General features: G+C 44.6%; 1 protein-coding gene across 4 annotated transcripts in view; it reads left to right on the forward strand.

The window, feature by feature from the left end:
- TNRC18 (trinucleotide repeat containing 18) overlaps positions 1-21,764 on the forward strand; it is a 153,099-nt gene that overhangs the window by 80,709 nt on the left and 50,626 nt on the right. For all 4 annotated transcript variants that reach the window (XM_036741224.1, XM_036741225.1, XM_036741226.1 and 1 more), the window contains 6 exons: positions 6,316-6,421; positions 9,530-9,735; positions 10,542-10,691; positions 16,390-16,574; positions 18,525-18,948; positions 19,669-20,655. In XM_036741224.1, the coding sequence (XP_036597119.1) occupies positions 6,316-6,421; positions 9,530-9,735; positions 10,542-10,691; positions 16,390-16,574; positions 18,525-18,948; positions 19,669-20,655 (2,058 nt within the window). The remainder of the gene's footprint in view (positions 1-6,315; positions 6,422-9,529; positions 9,736-10,541; positions 10,692-16,389; positions 16,575-18,524; positions 18,949-19,668; positions 20,656-21,764) is intronic.

Below are 21,764 nucleotides of genomic sequence, written 5' to 3' on the forward strand. Positions count from 1 at the left end.
TAGTAATAACATTAGCTTGCTTGCTTGGGAGTGGAGAGTGCTTGAATATTTAGACCTTTTAAGAAAGAGAAAGCAGGCTTTAGATGACTAATCTGTAGTATTTGGCTAGTAAAATGCAAGTATTTAGTACTAGGCCTTGGTTGCCATGGAAACCGGGCCTCAGCCTGTCCTCTGTGCATAATTGATTGAATTTTGTATGCAAGTTCCCCGCATCACGTTATATATGGACAAAATGGTCATTCACAGATAGAGACAATAACCGGTTTGTACCAGAGGGAGCCATCCCAGCCCCAGGGAGTGGGAAAAGGGGGAGTTGGAGGGGAGGGGCAGGGGTGTGGTGAAGGGGAGATGGTGGAAGCTTTAAAATTAAACCTGCAATAAATAATGGATCTTCCATAATATCACTGGCCCAAATAAGGTTGGCATTGGGAAAATCCCAGGCTGGCAGGCTCCATGGAAGATTTGTAAGGAAATGAAAGAGCAGTTCACTGGGAGCAGGCCCAATCTGAATTTTTGGGCTCTGAGATGGTAGCACTTCTTCCTCTTTCCCCATCATTAAAAAAGTGTTTTTTTTTTTTTTTTTTTTTTAAAGAAGAAAAAAGAGGGGGAAAGGATTTGAATGGTATAGGAATAAAAGCCTACCTTGGAGCAAGGAGTATGTGTTTATTGGTGAAGTTAGCAAGCATTGAACATGCAGAGATTAGTCGGAGATAAAATACTCAGAAGTTTAATATTACATGTATAACCTCTTGGCTGCCAGCTAATTTGATGGATGCTTAAGGTATCTACTAAGACCTCCCTCCCTCCCCCATCTGAGAGTGTGCACACACACCTTTTATTTTTATTTTTGTAAACGTTTTGGGATTTAGCGAGTCTGGACGTTTATCCCAGAGGAGGTCCTTTCTTTGGGGGAATTAGCCCAGAAGACCATTTTTTTATCACTCAGATGAGTTGTCGGGAAGCTGTCAGGCCTACCTGCTGCCTTCCCCACCTCATTCCCACTGAGCCGTTGGTATTGGCATTCAGCCCTCTGTGGGTGGTTTGGCAGAAAGGAAGCAGAAGCTGGGAGATAGAAGGCCCTGGGCATCAGAACCCTTCAGAATAATACCACCATATATTGTGGGGGACATTTTCTGTTTTTCAGAATTCTCTTACTTGAGCTTCATAATCGCTCTGTTAATTTCTCTCAGTTTTATAGATGAGGAAACAGAGGCCTGAAGAAATGCAGTGACTTACCAAGGGTCACACAGCTAGACTAGGTGCTAGACCCCATGGCTTCCAATGTGTGCTCTTCTCATTCAGGCCTACTACCTGTCATAACCCCAAAACACCACATTTATGGGCCTTTCCCTATTTGGCCAGCTGTCTGGGCTCGTTAACTCTTGTTAATCTGAGCTTGGTGTTAATGAGGCCAACCCATTAAGGGTTGAGTCTCCTTGGGGCCACTTAATTTCCCGCAGAAAGACACTTTGTTCTTTGGCTCCTCACTGTAGCCCAGACCCCAAGCAATCCATTTTCAAATTCCTGCTTTGGTTATGGAAGAGCAGTTTATAGTATGTGGTGTTACCTATAGGATCATAGATCCTGCTAGAAGGATCCTTTGAAGTCATCAGTTCCAACCCTCTCATTTTTTGCTGAGGCTGAGAGATTGGGCAGCTTGCCCAGGGCCCCAGATAATAAGTGTCTGAGGCAGGATTTGAACTCTGTCTTCCTGACCCCCAAGCCCAGGGCTCCTTCCACTGTGTGACCAGTAGCACCCATCCCATTAAGGGAAGGACACGTTTCATCCACTGCCCAGTAACTTGACTGTGGGTCCCCAGAGTCACTGAGTTGCTGATTCCATGCCTCAATGATCCTACCAGATTGTATTTATGTAGGTTAATTGAAATAGAAAAAAAAATAGATGGACTGGAAGGGAGTTAGATTCTCAGGGAAGTTGGAGAATTCCCTTCTCTGGGAGATTCAAGTGGGAGTATAATGTCTGTATGTGGTAGGCATTTAATAAATGCTTGCTAGCTTGAATCCCCTTGAAATGGTTGAGAGTAGGAGTGGGAGGATTAGTTTCCTTTTAAAAAGAAGATGACATTTCTTCTTGGTTATCACGGTATGCTGGGAAGAACACTAAAGGGGAAAACCATAGACCAGGTGCCATTCTTGGCTCAACGACCAATACCTGGCTATGAGACCACAAATTTTCCCATCTTTAAAATGGGGAGAGACCAGACAAGATGTGTTTTCTGTGGTCATTTCTAGGTCTTAACGACATATGATTTTGTGATGGGTAAAGTGTGGTCGTTCTTGAGGGGAAGAAAGAAAAATCAACTGATACTGGGAATAGATCAGAGGCCCATAATGTCCTAAGGGAATTTAGAGTTCTTCTGGCCCAACCCCCATCATTTCCTGCGTAAAGAAACTGAGGCCTTCCAAAGTTAAGGACCTTATTCAAGTTTACATGCTGCTGGGATTCAAACCCAGGAGGTGCGCTTTCCAAGACAAATCTGCTGCTCTCTCCAGTGTTCTTGCTGTCGTCAGAGTAGGTGGATAGGTTGGACTAGAGGTAGGGAATTTTTCCCCCTATTCTAGCACAGGCCATTGACCTACCCAGAGAGATCAGGTATCTAAGTAGAGAGTTGCCATCTAGGGCCGAGCCCAAGATGATAATAATGAGGTTCTAGTTGCTAGGCCAGCTCAAACAGTCTGCTGCCACCCACTCTGCTATCAACACATTTGAATCGCTTATGATGATGACTGTATGCATGAAAAATGCTGTTAGAGAAAAGTTAGAAGTGCTTCTGTCATTCAGAAGTCTGTATTTTTAGAAATAATTGCTGTAGCCCTGATAAAATCAGACAATGTGAGGGCCATAGGTTCTGTGCTCTAGGGCTATTTCCTTCAAACTTCCTCCCCCATCCTCTCTTTATGGGAATTCTCTGGTTTGATTTGGTGAAAAGTACTACCACTGTTAGAGAGGCCGGTGAGCTGTTGAAAACCACTTTGGTGCTGGGGGAAAAGGCATAGGATTTGGAGTTAGAGGACCTGAGTTCAAATCTAGACTATTATTTACTAACTTGGGTGACTGGCAAATCACTTAAAAGAAGTGATTCTTTCTGATCTGCAAAAATGAAGGGGTTGGACTGCATGTCCTCTCAGGTTCCTTCTGATATGTGAACCTTTTGGGGCCCTCAGGCATAAGAGGGAAGAAACAAAGCAGAAGCAAAGTATTCTGCCTTGATTAAGATCGGGTTGATTTTCGAAGTCTGTGCAAAACCCCTGAAATGTTATGACATGACATCTCTAGCACTTTCCTCCAGGAGGAGAGGGCCCTTTATAGACTGACAGCCCAGCCAGACCTTATTCCTGGGAGACAGACAGGGCCACGTTTTGGTCTCCCCGTTTGACAAGTAGACAGACTGAGCCGAGCAGCAACTTTTCTAAGATCACAGTGGGAGGCAGAAGCGGGAACGAACCTGGGGTCTCCTGGCTTTCCAATTCAACATTCATTTCAAACCACCTCTGCCCCCGCTGGGATTGACTGAGAAATCTGAAGCTCTGGGGAGTCTGAGGTAAATGGCCTCAGCGAGGTCTTTAAGGAGCCCCTGGTTTCCTCAGGCACTGGGGGTCTTGCTCGGCCTCTGCCCCCTTGGGTTATCCCAGCAGGGTTTTGACCGGAGACACCGAGGTTTCTCACCAGAGAGAGGCTGTGGAACTGAGGAAAGCTTGCTTCTGAATCGGTCCCTTTGTGCTATTTGTCAACTGGTTGGAATAAACTTAGTGCCCTCTCATCATTATCCCAGGCAGGGATATTTCAGGACTTAGGGTAGAGCCACACACCATGGGTGCATTTTTTTTTTTTTTTTATAAAGAGAGATGTCTTCTATCCTCCTCCTTGGGGCAGTGAGTGGGCAAGAGCCAGAGACCCACAGCAGGACGGGCAGGGCAAGCTGGAAGGCTGTCAAAGGAGGCTTCCAGATGGCAGTGGAACCGCAGGGACACCCCTGTCTGCCCAGGCTTGAGCCCACTTGGCACACCAACCCGGCCATGGCCAGGGCTAGAACTGAGCGCGCGGAAGCCCCATCTCGGTGCCAGCAGCTAGTGTCTTTTTGTACTCACGAGCCCTGCCTCCTTTCTAGCATTCCTGGGGAAATAGACCATGAGAAAAAGTAATTAACCACACGTAAATTAAAACATATGGAGCCTCAAGACAATTAACATATTTCTCCTTTTAAGAAAACCATCTTTGTTGTTCACTGATGTATCTTGGGTTGTTCATAGATAGGTTGTATCTGTTTCCCTCCTTGCCTGTTACAGTGGTGACACTCTTTATTCTATGTCCTTACTTTATGATAGCACCAGGAAGGATTAAGGGTAGTCAGGGTCTGGATCTGGGAAAGGAGGGAACTTGGGGACTAGAAGGCAAGGTGCGGTGATACGCAGAGGGACTGGGCTCTGAAGATTCTGATGCTTCTGGCCGCTTTACTCCAAGCCTGGGCCCACAAAGCCTGTTGGGATTGATTGGAAATTGCTGGGTAGAGAGTTGCCTCTTGCCTGGTCTCACATTCACCCATGACGGTGAAACTTAGCAAGGTAGAAGGGAGGAAAGAAGAAGTATCTGTGCCCCCTGTTAAGGACAGACAAGCCTCTTTTTTTTCCTCTGAACCTCAGTCTCTTCTCCTACAAGATAGGTGTACTGGGAGGGAGAGCTTGTGTAAAGATACTGAAGAAATACTTGGGGAGCCTTTGTATTTGGAGTATGAGTGTAAGTAAAGAGTGAGAAGTGATTACTACTGTATATGACAACTTTAACCTAATGGCCAGGTTAGGCTAGAATTGGAGTTCTTAACTTTTATTTTTTGTGATAGACCCCTTTGGCACTCTGGTAAAGCCTATGGACCTTTTCTCAGAATAATTTTTTTTTAAAGATTAATTTATTTATTTTTCATTTTAAACATTCATTTCCATAAGATTTTGAGTTACAAATTTTCTCCCCATCTCTCCACTCCCCCTGCCCCAAGATGACATGTATTCTGATGGCCTCTTTCCCCAGTCTGCCCTCCCTTCTGTCACCCCACTCTCCCCCATCCCCTCTCCCCTTACTTTCTTGTAGGGCAAGATACATTTCGATCCCCCATTGCCTGTATATCTTATTTCCCAGTTGCATGTAAAAACAGTTTTTAAAATTTGTTTTTTAAAACTTTGAGTTCAAAATTTTCTCCCTTCTTCCCTTCCCACTCCCCCTCCTTGAGAAGGCAAGCAATTCAATATAGGTTATACATGTGTAGTTATGCAGAACACTTCCATAATAGTCATGTTGTGAAAGACTAACTGTATTTCCCTCCGTCCTATCCTGTCCCCCATTTATTTAATTTTCTCCTTTGACCCTGTCCCTTTTCAAAAGCGTTTGCTAGAATAATGTTTTTAAATGCATAAAATAAATATGTAGGATTATAATTATTGAAATACAGTTATCAAAATATTTTTGAAAAACAAGTTCATGGACCCTGAGTTCAGAACCCCTGACATAGAAGATTCCATCCAAGCCTGGTTGTGGGATCATCTCTACATAGATTGCCAGGCAAAAAAAAAAAATGATGCCAGCTCACTAAGTCTGAGTTTCCAGGGATGTCTGGCCACTGCTACTCCCTCCCTACACCTAGAAAAGTATTAATTTTGTCAAAGACTACAGGGCAAATGCCCAGCTGCTCTCTGGGATAATCTCAACTTCTGACCTCTCTTCCTTTGAGGCAGAAGTGACACAGTGGGAAGATCTCTGAATCTGGAGCCTCGAGATGTAGGTTCAGATCTCTGCCTGTCTGTGTGACCTGGGGCTAGCCGCTTAACCTTCTATGGCCTTTGTACACTCATCTGTAAAGTTGGAGTTGGGCCAGATGACCTCCAAGCTCCCTTCCAGGTCTAAATCCATGATCCCACTCTTTTTTTGACATGCCATTGGAGAACTCAACTCTTATCTTGCTTGACATTATCAGTGCCACAGTGACATCTCGGAGTTTGGCCAAATACTTGTGTCAAAACTGGTACTTCCCAGACCTGGCCAGGGAACTAAGTGTTGCCCCAAGTCTGGCCTTGTGAAACCTGATAGATTAAAACTGTCTAATAGAAACATTGGCAGGCTGGTCCCACATCCATCTGGGATGAAGAAGATTAGCAGGGTGAAGAGGAGAGATGAAGGAAGGATGGAGACAAGGGGGAGGGAACAGGGATAGGGCAAGGCAGAGGACTTTTGACCTCTGTTTTCTTCCTCCCTAAGAAGCCCTTCTTCAGGCTGCCCTCACTGACTGGTTTGGTCTTCTTGTTTAGGACACAGTCGCTCAGACGAGGACTGCGGAGATGACCGAGGCCGCCACAGGGAAGAACGCCTCCTGGGGGGAGGGCGCATGGAGCGGGACCAAGAGAAGCTGCTCAGGTGAGTCCCAACACTGGCGGAACCAGCCCCCTTCCTTGCTGTGGGGCTGAGAAAGGCGCCCCCCCCCATTCCATCCCTATCTCCATGACTCCCATTTGTTTCCTATCTCTTGACTCCTCTTTGTCTGGGGCCAGAGTGTCTCACTCCAAGCTGTGCTTCGAGGTCGCCACTCTTGGCAGGCTGCTTTTGGGGAAGGAGCTAATTAATTCCCTGAGATTTGAAGGAAAGGATTAACATCATGGGGCCTGGGAGCTTTGGGGAGCAGGAGGGGAATAAGTGGGTATGTATAGATAAAAGGGAAAAGAATAACTTGAATCTGCAGACTGTTTTGCCACATTGTCCATTGGTTTTTTTTTGTAAGAGGCCATGACACCCTTGAGGTTAGTTTGAGATTAGACTCTCTTTGTTTAGGGCCTTGGAGAGCAAAACCTGCAGTGCAGATGAGCTTTTTTACTTTTGCTTTCTATACTTTTTATTAGCCTTCTTCATCTCAAGAGCCTTAGAGAGATGCCTGAGTCACCGAGAGGTTAAGAGACTTGTCCAAGGTCACACAGCTAGTATGTGTCAGATGCAGGAGGTTGAACTCAAGTCTTTCTGACTTTGAGGTTGACTCTAACCACTATACCAAACTGCCTTTGGGAACAACAGACATATCCTAGCTCCAGGTACTCCTTTTCTGACTCCTTGAATGGCAACCACTTTGCAGCCTTCCTCCTTCATTCCACATCTCTCTCCCTCTGAAGGTCAGCGTTCTCCAAGTCTATGCTTTTCACTCCCTGTATGTCTCTCTCGGGGTGCTCTCTCATCAGTTTCTTCTATTTCAGTGGTTTGAGCCTTTTGGTAGTACATGGAGGGCTCTGACACGTACATGTGACTGCTCTTCTGAGCTCCAGTCCCACATCACTGGTATTGGACAATTCCATGGGGATGACCCATTGTCAACACCAACTCAGCCTGTTTCAAACAGAACTCGTCATTCCCTGTCCTTGCACACTCTTCCCCCACCTCCTGCCCCCAATCTCCCCTATCTGGCAGTCTAAATTTTGTCCACCCTTCTTCCCTCGTGGCTCTCTCATCTGTCTTTTTTTTTTTTTCAAAACTACCCTTCCCTACTTAGATTTTTGCATTATTTTCATAATTCTTCTCTCTGCCTATAATTTTACACTCTGCCCACCTTTATTTCATCCAATGTACCAGTAGGAGATTAATTGTCTTAATATACAACCTCAGGACTGCCTATAGGATGGACTTCAGATTTCATAGCCTCACATCCTAGACTTTCCACAGTCTCACCCCAACTTGCCTCAGCAGTCTTGGCTTTCACTCCCTCCCTTTGTAGTCCCATGCTCCAGTCAGACTCATCTGCTCACTATCTCTGGAACATACCTTCCCCAGTACTCTTTCCTTCTCTTTGCTCCCTTGCATTCCCTTGCTTCCTTTCTTCAGATCCTTGTCCTTCTCACTCTTCAAGGCCCAGCATAAATCCCACATCATCTCTGATGAGGCTTTCTTTGACCACTCCAACTCCCTCTCTCCTGAGAGTTCTGTTGCCTCGTCTAGGCTACTCTGGCACTTTCCATTCGTATTGCTGCTGTTTATCTTTTCCTTCCTACCCAGCTCTGTTGTGGCCTCCCAGAATACAGACACTATGGTTATTTTTTATCATCTTTAAAACCTAACTTATGAGAAATAGGATGGTGAAATGTAGAGATGGCCCTGGGCATGGGAAGCTGGGAAGGCATGAGCGGACTACCTTTGACACTTATCCCGTAACTGTGGGCACATCTTGAGCAACCCTCAAAGACAGCCCTCTAAGACTGATCTGCCTCGATAGATAAGTTCCTGCACCAACAAGATCATGGGTCCTTGACATATTGACCCCCTTTTTCGAGGTTTTGCATATATTTAGGTGCTCAGCATGCATTTAATGACATTGATGACAGCAGTAAGCTGTGAATCTAATATAAAGAAGGAGTCTTGGGCTGGGGAATCCGAGACTCCCACTCTAGTCCTGCCTTACCACTAGCTGCAGAAACACGGTGACCCGAAGTCAGTAAACCACCCAGCTTTTCTGTGCCTCAGTGTCATTATCTATCAAATGCCAATCATAACGTTGACTGACATCGAGGTATTCATTCAGTCAGCAAGCACTTATTAATCATACGTTAGACATTTTGCTAGGGGCTGGGGATTCAAAGACAAAACGAAACAGTCCCTGCCCTCAAAAAGCTATACTCGATTGGAAGAAACATCGTGTACATATATATTTAGAATAAATACACAATGAATACAAATTATTTTGGGGAGGGAGGATGCTAGCACCTGGGGGGATCAAGAAAGGTTTGATATAGAAGGTAGAGATGAGTCTTGAAGGAAGTAAAGGATTCTTTTAACAAAGGGGAGTCAGGAGAACATTCCAGGCTTTAAGGTTTACAAAGGGCTCTCTATACGCAATGTCACTTTATATATGTGTGCCTTGTGTACTCCATAGAGCTCTCGATAGATCAGTAGTGTATGTAGTATATAGTGAAAAAGAATATATTAAGGTGTATTATCTATATATCTCTACACACACACACACTCTTTACATACGTCATCTCATTTGATAATACCTTCCTTACTGTCTTATAGGGGATAGGCAACAGGTTTTGCAAAATGAAAAGCATTTTGTATAAGTGGTTTTATTGTGTATAGTGTAGGATTAAAACGGTATATCTGCCCAAGGAGCCCAATCCTTTGGCCATATATGCTCCTCAAGATGTTTCAGGGTTATATTCCTCTTACTATACTTGTTTTCCACCTTTTAACGATTCCTGTCCATTTAGCTCTTCATATTGTCCTTCCCGCATTTGGCCTCTAGGGTCTTTTTGCTGCTGACTGATTCTACCTGACAAAGAGGTCAGAAGTTTCAGGGAGGTCTATGTTTGCTGACCCCATTTAGAGCTCCTTTACAGACTCCTGGGTATAAGTTTCCTCGGACATGCAAATATAAATAGATAAGCAAAACACACACACACACACACACACACACACACACACTCACACACTCACTCCTGAGTATTATGCTAAGTCCTCCATTTCCCTCTGTCTTCCTTCTCTCACCTCCAGAGAAAGCAAGGAATTAGCTGACTTGGCTCGGATCCATCCCACCGGTTGTGCTGCAAATGGCCTCAATCCTAACCTCATGGTGACAGGGGGCCCAGCCCTGACTGGTTCTGGGCGTTGGTCCGCTGACCCAGCTTCCCACCTGGCTGCACACCCATGGCTACCCCGGACTGGTAGCCCTTCCATGTGGTTAGCAGGCCATCCCTATGGTGAGTGCTAAGCTGCTTGGGTTTGTGGGCAAGATATCTCTGGGTGGTATAGTACAGGCTATATGGTAGGGTGGTGGTGGTGGGCCTTGAGCTAGCCTGGCAGAGAACCATTCCCTCACTTGCCAAGTGTGAGTAATGATTTGGTTCAAGCAAGTAGGAAAAAAAAAAGTGTATTAAAGTTACAGATTTGACTTACCTTGGCATAGGATTTGACTAATAAAAATTAAGGGGGTGGCGACTATTTAGTGCTTTGAATCAACTCTTAATTGCCTGAGAATGAGTTATTTACCTTGGATTAACCATGGCCTCGTCTTCTCCCCCACTTATGTGTCCCAGGCTTCCCAGTGTTAGGAATACAGTGGGAGAGCACTGTATTCAGGGGGCCGAGCACCAGAGGGCCTGTGTGTGTTTGAGTGTACTAACTTGTGGGTCTGTTTTGGGCGCTGGCTGAGATTGCTGATATGTATTAGAACTTAAGGAGAAGCGCTTTGGGCAATCTATCAGCACAGATAGACAAAAGCATGTGAAATAACATTCAAGGAAATATAAAGATAGGCCGGTGGGTTGCCACCCAGCCTGTTTATTGGTTCTTTGGTATACCCTATAGTGGTTCTTTAATCAAGGAGGGGCAGCATTTCCCATTTAAAGGGAAGGCCTTTGAAGTCTATCTTCTCTCCTTTTCAGTCTCTTAGACTGGGATCTTACAGTTAGAAGAGCATCTGAGCTAGTTTCAGTGTCTGACAGGCTGTGGGCATTAGCAGTAACCTGAGCTGAGCTGATGTGAATCTTTATGTCTTTTCTCCTAGGTTTAGGTCACCCTACCCTGCACCAGGGCATGACTCCAGCTTTCCCCCCTGGCATGGGGGGTTCTATTCCTTCTTCTGCTTATCAGTTTGCCAGGGACCCTCAGTCAGGACAGCTGGTAGTGATCCCCAGTGAACACTTGCCCCATTTTGGTAAGTAAGCCTCCTGGTGAGTGGGCAAGCACGTGGGGACCCATGGTAGAGTCAGGTTGCATTTCTACCTATCACAGGCCTTTACATCCTTACATGGGACAACTTTCTCAGCCTCAGATAACTTCCACAATGGACTTTTGATTCAGGCTTAGCTGCGCTCAGTTGGAGGGAGATCACCACTGCTTCTTTGGCCCCTGTGGGTGGCAATCTCTCTGGCAGAGGTAGCCATTCATTACGAACCAGAGAAGGTAGTGTGGTTAGGGGAAAAGAACCAGGGACTAGGAGACCCAGATACCCGGATTCTAGTCACAGTTTTACCTGACTTGGCTGTGTATTTGTAAGCAAGTTCCTTAATCTTTGTCAGTTTTCTCATCTGTCAGATAGGCATGATGATACCTTGTCTTAACTCCTCCAAAGAAGGTGTTGCAGTTATAAAATCAAACTAGATTAAAATTGGAGCTACGAATTGATCTATTAGTTCTGGAAAACAAAAGCATCATGTGAAAAAAAAAAAGAGAGATTAAAATGTTCCACTCATGGCACGTACCTTAAGGAGGTCCAAGGCAGAAAGGACTCATATATAGCAAACCTTAGTATTTATTTTGTGTGGTAGTAAAGAACTGGAAACAAGGTGGGTGCCCATCAATTGAGAAATGGATAAATGGATGTACAGTGAATATAATGGGATATTTTTATGATATAAAAAAGTATAAATATGAAGAATTGAGAGAAACATGGGAAGACTCGTGAACCAGTGCAAAGGTAAAGTGAGCCTAACCAGGACTATGCAATGACTGTAACAGTGCCATTGGGAAAAATACACAAAACTAAATGCTGTGGGAAAATAAAGAAAGATGTCAGTGTGGTTTGAGACAAATAATCATGTACATATTTATGGGATTACAACTTAGATCAAGTTTCCCCAGACTAATCTGGGACACTCTGGTGTTTGAAATGTTTTGATGGAACTCATTAATACTGGTCCACAGAGACTAGGGGCACAGAATAAGGATTATTTTCTCTAATACAGTTCTTGGTCACATAGAATTGTTGCTTAATTGACTGGTAAAAAGATTTTGTGGAAATTTTTTACACGAAGTACGCATAATTAAGTTTATTTTAATATTCCCCAAATTGCCACATAAGTATTTTTGAAGATGTTAGTCAAAATATAGCTAGGTCATCTTCCGATAGAGATACCACCTCTTGAATGAGATCTTTTTGAAAGAAGAAAAGAATAAGTATGCACTGAAAAATAATTATAAAAAGCTGTGAAACTTTCATAATTACAATTCAGTTAAAACTTTCAGCACCTATCATAGATTTCTATACTAATGTACTAACTCAAAGGTATGATCGTTTAACACGTTGGCATAAACTGAGCAATAGGTATTTTTCATCCATTTTGTTATTCCCTTATGGATTGTTGGGACAGTATATTCGGAATAATCGTGGATCTTTTTGAGGAAGATCTATAATATTCTGGGGCATGAGGCGAACATCACAGTATCATAGACAAACAGGAGTACAATGAGGTGTTGATTAATGTGAATAATGAATCCTGCCAAGATGGTTGCTTTTTTTTTTTTTTTAATTCACACTGCATATTTCCATTGGGCTGGAACCAATGACCATATCTTACGTATTTATTACACTGAATGGTGTTAATTTGACTATGCGAAGCCACGTCAGGGGACTTATTATTCCCACTCATCAGAACCTCGTTATATCTGGAGGTGATCACCATTTATAAGGAATCTTTCCATTTGGACCCAGCTCAAAATACCCTCCGTAGAAGTGGAGAGCACCTTTTGCATACATATTTCTTATTTTATCCCTCATTTGATTTTAACCATCAAGAGAGCCATTGGTTTCATTTATCAAGGAATCTTCCTGACCTTAATAGAGTACTTTTAAAGACTGATTTTTGCTCTACTGAGTAAAATGATTTTTTTTTCTTTTGGGTAATCAGGATGCCAAATGTAACATGATCTTATATTCTTGGCTTTTCAGTCAGTTGTGTGACTGTAAAGATGTACTCAGCTAGAAAGGATTTTTACCAATGCCTGCCTTTTTCCCATTTTCATGGAGTGTGCTCTTGATGCGTGTGTAGGTCATTCTCATAAAGATATGTACATTTGCAGCGTGCACTTCAGGTGGACCATAAATTGAGCTCAGAATTGAAGAGAGGGAAGGGAGCAGAGTCGGTTGCATTTGGACAATTGGGTCTGGTTTTTAAATCAATTTTTATTGATAGCTTTTGTTTTTATATCACATGCATTTCCCAATGTATCCCTCTCTTTCCTCCTCTGAGAGCCATCCTTTATAACAAATGATAAAAAAAAGTTTAGCAAAACCAACAACACATCAGTTAGTCTGGCATTACATACAGTCCCCTATACCCACAGGTCCACCCCCTATGTAAAGAAAATGTGGACGTGCTTTCTCATGACTGTCCTTTGGGATTAAGTCCAAGACCCATCTTTTTAACATAAATGGCCTTTTGGCAGTACTCTGTGCTTGTGAATGATGGAACACTGCACCATCCAAGGAATCAAAGTCGGGGGTGGCCTGCAGGGCAATGGAGAAACACAGGCTGGGCCTCTATTTCCAATAACAGCCTGTACTGGAGAAGTAGCATAAGAGATGATTATAGGATCACCCGTTTAGAGCTGGAAGGAACCTTAGAGGCCATTTAATAACCCTCTCATTTTACAGATGGGGAAACTGAGGCCCATAGAGAGTAAAGTGGCTTGCCCAAGGTTGTTCGGTGCCAGAGCCTGGGTTTGAAGCTAGGTCTTATGATTACAAATATAGAATTATTTTCACTGTAAGTAATACACTAGGGGAATGTATGATCAGAAAATCAGGTAGGCCTTTTATGTGATATGAACAAGGTATAACAGATGGAAAGCCACCGTACTCCTTTGGTATCTAGAGGGAGGCTTCCATCATGCTGAGTGGAGGCTCTGTGGAAGAAAAGGAATCCCACAGGATAATAAGGCATGAGTAGGTTACATTTCGGAACTGATTGAGGGAATGTTCTCATCAAAGAGTCGGGAAGACCTGAGTTCAAATCCAGCCTCAGATACATACTAGCTGTGTGACCTTGGGCAAGTCACTTAACCTCTGTCTACCTCAGGTTTCTCAGTTGTAAAATGGGGATAATGATTTCAACCACCCACCCAGATTGTTGTGAGGATCAAATTGTCCGGCAGTAGTAGGCTTAAATAAATGAATGAATGATGAGTAAAAAAGTGAGCAAACAGATAAATTATATAGGCTTCTCTCTCCCGCCCCCCCCCTCCGCCCCCCAGTGTTTTTCAGTCAGTCAATCAACAAGCATTTATTTTGTACTTACTTGGTTTGGTGCCAGGTGCTGTGTCGGGAATGCAGAGACGAAGGAAAAACAGCCCCTCCCCTCAAGGAACTTCCTTTCTAAAGGAGAGCCAGCGTTTCAGATAGAAGAGTCCCCGTTCATTTTTATCATCTCTGCTTCTTCGGTTTTCCTCTCTTTCCTTGTCCGTCTCACTCTAAGAGAGAAGTTAGCAGGCTTTACCCAGTTTTTGTACAAGTCTGATTTGAGGGGGAAAGTGTGCCATTTGGACCGTTGTGGTTCATACTTTTATCAAAATATCACAGCCGGTATCAGCATTCTCTCATGGTTCCCCTCTTCATTTCTTGTATACTATCAGGGTTTTGCAGAACCTAGTTTGATCCAATCTTAGCCCATTATAACAATAGGTGTGCATTAGCCAAGTACACTATAGTGTGGTCAAGACAGAAACTTCCTGCTTATCTGGTAGCTGTCTAGAAATATTTTCTCTCAAAGTGATGCCTGTGTTTCTTCCTTAAAAGTTTCTTTCATAATAGTAATATAATTATGTTTACAAGTCAGATGAATCTGATCTTAGGTTTTATAACAGTATAGCCCTTACTGGGCAAGTATATTACAACTATTTTTTTGTCTTCAGTCTGCTCACATGTAGTAACTTCTCGGTTTATTTATCAGGGAGCTTCAATTATTAAAAAAAATATAGCCAAGAGGCTGAAAATAAGCCAACCTCTCCCCCCAAAACCCCTCTGAAACAGACCAAGTAAATGTTACCAAGTCCATATGCTCAAGTTAGGCACTCCACTCTTAGGAGAGCTCCCCAGGTCCTTATTCTAAGCCTTTTAATTTTATTTTACCCACAGTTCTAACAAACTTGTTTACTCTTGTCCAGCATAGGTTAGAAATAGCAAATTGGAGTAAAAGGAGCAAGAAGCGGTACTTTTGGCAAGGAAGGGAAGGGGAAAAAAAGTCAGATGTGAAAGTCAGAAGCACAGCTGTCTGGGTTCGTTTAAGGATAGCATTATATCACCACATAGTATAATATTGGATATTCATAATGATATCCCTACATCATCAGGGAAGGGCAAGATTATTTTATTCGATATACTCCATTTCTGAGGGCAGGGAAGTGATTTGGGACTTAGAACGTTCATTCTTCCAAAAGGATTTGAGATGGCGTAGAAATTAAAGATAATATTTGAGTATACTGCAGTATGAGACAATTTGGGATAAAACCAGAGCAGAGACCATGCAAAGGAAGCAGAGGTAGGTAGTAGTTGTTGCCAGGTACCTGAGTTAAACAGATTCCTGCAGTTGAGCCAGAGTTTGGCTCCTAAATTTCATTCATTCATTTGTTCCTTCATTCAGTAAAGATTTACCCAACACCCACTCTGTATGAGGCTCCATGAAAGTTCTGAGAGAAGTATTGAGATAATTAGCATAATCAAATCTAGCCATCCTGTCCCAACCTCTTTTCTCTCTCATCACCAACTGCCTACCTGGACATCCTCACCAGAATCCTTGGCCTGGCATTTAAAGCCTTTCATATGCTCCCACTTACGTTTGCTGACTTATTTTGGCCAAACTGTCCCCTTGTCTTTCCCCTGAACTTGACTCTCCTGATGATCTTTGCACTGGTTCTTTCCCTTGCATTTGCCTCTTAGAAGCCCTAGCTTCCTTCAAGGTTCAGCTGAGTTGCCTTCTCCTATGCCAAGCCTTTTTTGATTTTCCCCAGTTTTTTCTGCTCCCCTGCCTCTCCTCTGCGTTTACTTTGCATTTTCTTCTCCTCGGGCACTTTGTAGAGCCCCAGTAAGTTCCCGGAGGGGCTATTTCATTTTTGTCCATGTGGGCACATAGTAGGTCCCCCAATTAAGTTTTTGTTATATTAAATCGAATTTGGCTCAATTTATGCCTCCAAGGATCCTACAAAGTAGGAGAGCTGAACGAGTATAATCCAAAGTAAAGTATATTGTGTCTGTATGAGTTCCAAAATACTATACGAATTCAGAAGGAGGGATCATTTAATCTTTCCAAAAAAATGTATTGATGAGAAATATCTCATTTCCCATTGGTGCCAAATAAGTGAAGTATCCCCCATTATAATTATCACTGTGATCATCATCAGGGATGGAGAGGAAATGAAGGATATGGTCCAGGCAGGACTATAGGGACTTTAGCCTCTCGGGGTTGGAGGCCTCATCTGTATGCTAACTCTTAGCTTTGTCTTAAATCTAAGCCTTTGGGGGAGACTATAAAGAAAGCTGTGAACCGAGCTCCCCCTTCTTCTTGATGGTCTGCTAGACAGTGGCCTTTGTGGGTCCGCCGAGTCTGACTTTGCTCTCCATTTGTGTGTGTTTGTTTCAGCCGAGCTGATGGAGCGGGCTCCCCCTCTGTGGCCCGCCATGTACCCCCCAACTCGAAGCTCCCTCCAACATGCTCATCAGCTCCAGCTGCTGTCTCACCAGCAGTTGCTACGGCAACACGAGTTGTACATCTTGCAGCAGCAGGCTGCGCACGCCATGGAGCTGCAGAGGAGCGCCCAGCTGGTGGTGAGGACTTCACACGGACATTTCCTGCCTTGGACCCAAACCCTGTTGGGGGTAGCGGGGCAGGCCTGTGCCAGAGAGAACCCTGTCTGAATAAGACTCAGCCCCCGGGGCTCAGCTGCTGCCGCTTCTCAAAGAGTGGTTCCTTGACAGGCTCCCCTGGGGCCATTCATAAATCAGACACAGTCCAGTTCAGACTTTGAAGGGTGATTGCGTGAAACACTTGTGTCCCTCACGGGGGCACACTAGCCGCTGGAGAAGACTTGTAGAGGTTTTACTCTTTTTTCCTAAAGTGCCGAGGTCTCCAAACCCTCTCTTGACATTTTAATAGATGGAGTCTGGTGCCTCTCTTTCCCTTCCTCCCACCAATGCTTCCTCCAGTTAAATACTTTATTTAAAGGGACTTTTTTTAAAAGGTGGATGTGCAGTTGAGGAGGGCCAAATTTGCAGGCAGAGTACCCCTTTGGGCCGATTCCAGTGCTATGCCCTCTGGGACTTAGTTCCCTTTATATACCCAGACATCCCATTTGGCTTTCCTTTGCTCTGGAGTGCATGTGCGGAGAATGGATTGGTTGCCTTTTAGTAATACTGTCATGCCTTTTTGCCTTCTGGGGTGGGAGTGGGAAAGGGTATTGAACCCTTCCATTTACATTTGGGTAGGAGAGAGTACATACTACCCCAGCTACCATTTGTCACGGCTATCAGCAGCTCCTGCGGGTATCTAGAGGTGAAAGGGGGTGGGGGACTGGTGGTAGCACATGATGAATGTGCTGTCTGCCACATGGTTGCCAGAGGTTGCCAGTGCTCGGTCTAGAGCAAAAATGGCTACTAGGAGAGCCTCCAGATTCTTGCTTTTCTCCACCAACGGCAGATCAAAAGCCCAAGGAGGGTCTAAGAGGGGTCCAGCTGCAAAGCTCTACCTCCCTCAGCAGCTCAAGGGCCAGAGGGCCAGGGCCCAGGCAGAACCTCCAGACTCTTGTTCCCTTCTCCCAGGGACATTCAGACTCTGAGCCTAAGGAGGTGTCCGCCTACCAGGCTCTGCTTCCCAATTTAATGGACGCCTTTCAAAGTGAGTCCAGTTCCAGAAGTGTCAGATGTTCTAGTATAAATGAGGTCTGAAAGGTAAATTTACAGTGTCTACAAAGAAGAATTACTTCACCCAGGGGGACTAAACATGCCGAAAATAGAACTGTTCCAAAAAGGTTTAAAGTTATGGTTTCATAGTGAGTTTTTTGTGAGGAAACTCAGGTGGTCAAGATGACCTTTTGAGGCTGCTGTCAGTGAGGAAGCCATTCCCTCCCACAGACCATCTCATGGAAATCCGGACTGGGGAGAAGTGCTAGTATGGTGGCTTTCACGTTCTTAAGAAGAATAGAAGGTAGTTGGTAGAAATCCACCAGCTTATTCCTCTTTCCCTGTCCCATTGATTCCCCCTCTCTGACCTCATGAAACATTCTAAACGGGTCCTCCTTGTGACCACAGTATAGAATTAGATTCATAGTAGTAGGCAGGGAATGCTCCCCAAGAAGGATCGTTCCTGATTGTTGGAGGGAACACTTGAAAGAAGGGATTTGGCTTAACCCGACAGCCTTCTCCTTGGAGGGGAATCGCTCTCGGCTGTTCCAAATGGAACAATTGTTCTTATGACACGTCCTTAACGGAACAGTTACATCATAGTCCCGCAGAAGAGGCCGAGCTTTGGCTTGAGGACAGCAAGACCTCCTCAGAGCACTTCTTCAGCTCTGACCAGGTGGCGTGCTGGCTTCACCTGAGGGATATCTGTGTACACGTCCATGCCTCTTACCGCTCCTGGGGTGTATCTGAAAGCATGGCCTCGTGCTCAGAGGACACCTCTTTTGTTAGTACCAGGCCGAGGCCTGCCTTTTCAGTACAGGTATTAGGTACAAGTGACTTGTAACGGCTAATGGTGTTGTGTATTTTTTTCTCAAACAGGAAAGGTTAAAGGTCAACGAACAGCGAGCAGAGATGGAAGAGAAGGCCTCCAAGCGGAGCCTGGAGAGTAGTAAACAGGGTCTCCCCTCCTCTGGTTCAGGACTTATACACCGGAAACCCCCCGTCCTCTCACCCAGCACTTCCACATCCTACAGCAAGGCTGTGAGCCCACCACCCTTGTCCCCTCGTGCCTCACCTGTGACAGTGCTCAAAGCTAAGGTGATCCAAAAATTGGAGGAGACACCCAAGCCGCCAGCTTACTCCTACCCTGCCACCCCTAGTTCTCACCCTTCCAGCCCTCCCCCTGCCTCCCCCCCTCCGACCCCCGCTATCCCCCCCAAAGAGGAAGCTCCAGAAGACATAGAGAAGAAAGACTTGGAATTAGAGAAGGAAGCCTCCAGCCCATTTCAAGACTTGTTTCCAGGTAAGAGATTCACGAACCGTGTCATTTTCCCTTTTTAGGGGCTATAACCTAGAAAGCGACCCAAGTTCTTCCTCATATCAGGGAGCTCCCCTACATTGAAGTTGGGGTCTGGCTATCGCCGGACTATGTCAGATTTCAGTAGCTCACCACCTTTTCTTCTCCTGGCCTACCTTCCATACCAGTCCTCATCAAGTACCATAAATCATTCATTCTCTTCCCTAAGTTTTCCACACCCTGAAGTTGATAGTTTGCAGAGTGGATAGGTTGCAGGAGGACTCATCCCAGAACCAGAATATTTCAGTCCTTGGGTTGGTTAGGTATTGTGATAACTGGAAAAACCTAATTTTGGTATTTTGGGGAAAGACTGTTCCTGGTAGAAGAAATAGACAAGGAACAGAGGATGAGTAAAATTTCCAAATGAATTAAAAAGTAGTCATTAAAACACCAGCAATGTCCCAGTCACAGGTTTTTTTGGGGGGGAGAGGGGGGAGGAATACAAAATAAGTAGAAGACAGGATGTAGTTATCATCCCCCAATGATGGATAAATGAATAAGAACCTACGTTGTGTGCTGTTCACTACAGTTTAATGTTGATAGAGGGTGTGAACCATGCTAGATACCATCCTAGAGACAGGGCAGATAAGAATAGCAGAGGGGAAGGAAACATCTGGATTTCTACTACAGTATCTAATAATGAGTATCTCCCTATGTCTTTGGCAGAGATTCCTCCAAGATATTCATTCCAGTCCCTTCCCACTTCTTTTGGGAGACATTACCCATATCTCCTGCAGCCCACAGCAGCCTCTGATGCAGATGGGTTAGCCCCCGATGTGCCATTACCTGCTGAGGGACCTGAACACATGGAGTTGTCCCCAGAGGATAAGCCCCTTCATTTGCCCCCATCCAAAATAGTAGAGACTCTCCAGGCCAGCCCTGAAGAAGAGCCCTTGGAGGAGAGGGTGAAGGCTGAGGTGGAGGAAATGGAAGAGGGCCAGGAAGAGCTCCCTGAGCCAAACTTGGAGCCACCCAGTCCCCTGTCCCCAGCAGCTAGGCCGGCTCAAAGCCCAGAAAACTGTAGTCATCTGTCACAGCCGGGCGAACCACTAGGCCCAATGGAGCAAGAGCTAGAGGAGATTCAGGATTGCCCCCCAGAGTACCAGGTTGGGTCTTGCCCATCTGAAGTTGAAGCTGAGACTCAGGACGAGGCAAGTGCTGGGCCAGAGGCCTGCTCCATTCACATGGATTATGAAGGCCAACTAGATAAAGATGAGGAAGACCTCCCACAAGTGGAACTTAGAGAGGAGTCGAATGAAAAGCAGAGCATGCCTCTGCCCAGTGGGCCTCCACCCAACGTGGAAGTACAGGATAGGGACTCCGGTCCCGGGGGACAAGAGTTCTTCAGCCTGCCAGCAGAGGAGGCAGGACCAGTGCCAGCCAGCCCCCAGTACCCAGAAGAAGCCGTCCCCTGCCAACTTCCCACTCTGGACATCAAGCCCGATGACCCGTTGGCCGGTATGAATGCATTGGTGGCGGCCACAGAGCTCCCTCAGGCCTACCCCCTGCTGAACACTGGTGGTGTCACCCAAGCCCTGGTGAACCTGGAGGTGGCTGAGAGCCTGTCCCTGGAGCAGAGCTTCTTACAAGGCATCACTCTACTGAGTGAGATCGCTGAGTTAGAACTGGAGAAGAGGAAACAGGAAGTTGAAAGTGAGTTGGAAAGGGGATGAAAACTTTTGGTTTGGGTTTATATTTTTAAAGCCAGGGCTCTTCAGTGTCCCAGGATTGGAAATAGTCTAGGTGGCCGTTGGGTTGGCCGAAGCAGCTACTTGACCCTCCCAGATGAATGGCATCCCAGTTGTGTTGGCTGTGGATTCCTTTGTGACCTTTGGAATGTCACTTTTACTCTTTCTGGCCCTCAATATGCTTGTCTTAAGATGAGGACACTGGACCATGTGACTTGTGGGGTCTGTTCCAGCCTGTGATCCTAAGTATCTCACTTTGTCTTTTTTGAAACTGCCCTTTCAAATTTTATGCCTAAACTTACTTCTTAACACCATACCTATATTTCTTTGCCCTTCCCCCCTGACATTATCAAATCATAGAGATCCTCTAGTCCGGGGACCCTTAACTGTTTTTGGGTTATGGACCCCTTTGGCAGTCCTGAGCTCCTTCTTAAATGCGTAAGGTAAAATAGGATTACAAAGGAAACCAGTTGTACAGAAATACAGGGTATCCCAAAAGTCTTTAGTGCAGTGTTTGTTACGGCTTTTGGAGCTTAAAACTACACTAAAGGCTTTTGGGACTTTGAGCAGCTACTAATATAAAAGTACTAAATATTTACTAAATTATTATTGCTAATAAAATTACTATTACCGTTAACATTTAATTAAAATTAAACATTTACAATTATTATTATTACTAATGAAATTATTATTGGGACACTGAACAGCTACCAATTCTAAAATACTAAATATTTGTGAAAATTATTACTAATAAATTAAATCATAAAAACTAAATAACTAAATGATTAAAATGAATATTATTGAGATGATTATCATTACTAATACAGTTATCATTTACCAAAATAAAATACTAGAAAGTACTAAAGAGCTAAAAAACAAATTCGTGGACCCTACGTGAAGAACCCCTTCTCTGAGCCATCCTTATTTTACAGAAGAAGGAACAAATGCAGAGAGATACATGGCTTTATGAGGGTCACACAGCTGATTAGTGGCAGAACTGAGACCAGAACCTAGGTCTCTTGAGGTTTCATCTACTCCATCATAGTGGCTCCTGAATTTTCCTCTGTTCTCCAG

This window comes from Trichosurus vulpecula, chromosome 1 (genome assembly GCF_011100635.1).
Source record: "Trichosurus vulpecula isolate mTriVul1 chromosome 1, mTriVul1.pri, whole genome shotgun sequence".
Taxonomy (NCBI): Eukaryota; Metazoa; Chordata; class Mammalia; order Diprotodontia; family Phalangeridae; genus Trichosurus; species Trichosurus vulpecula.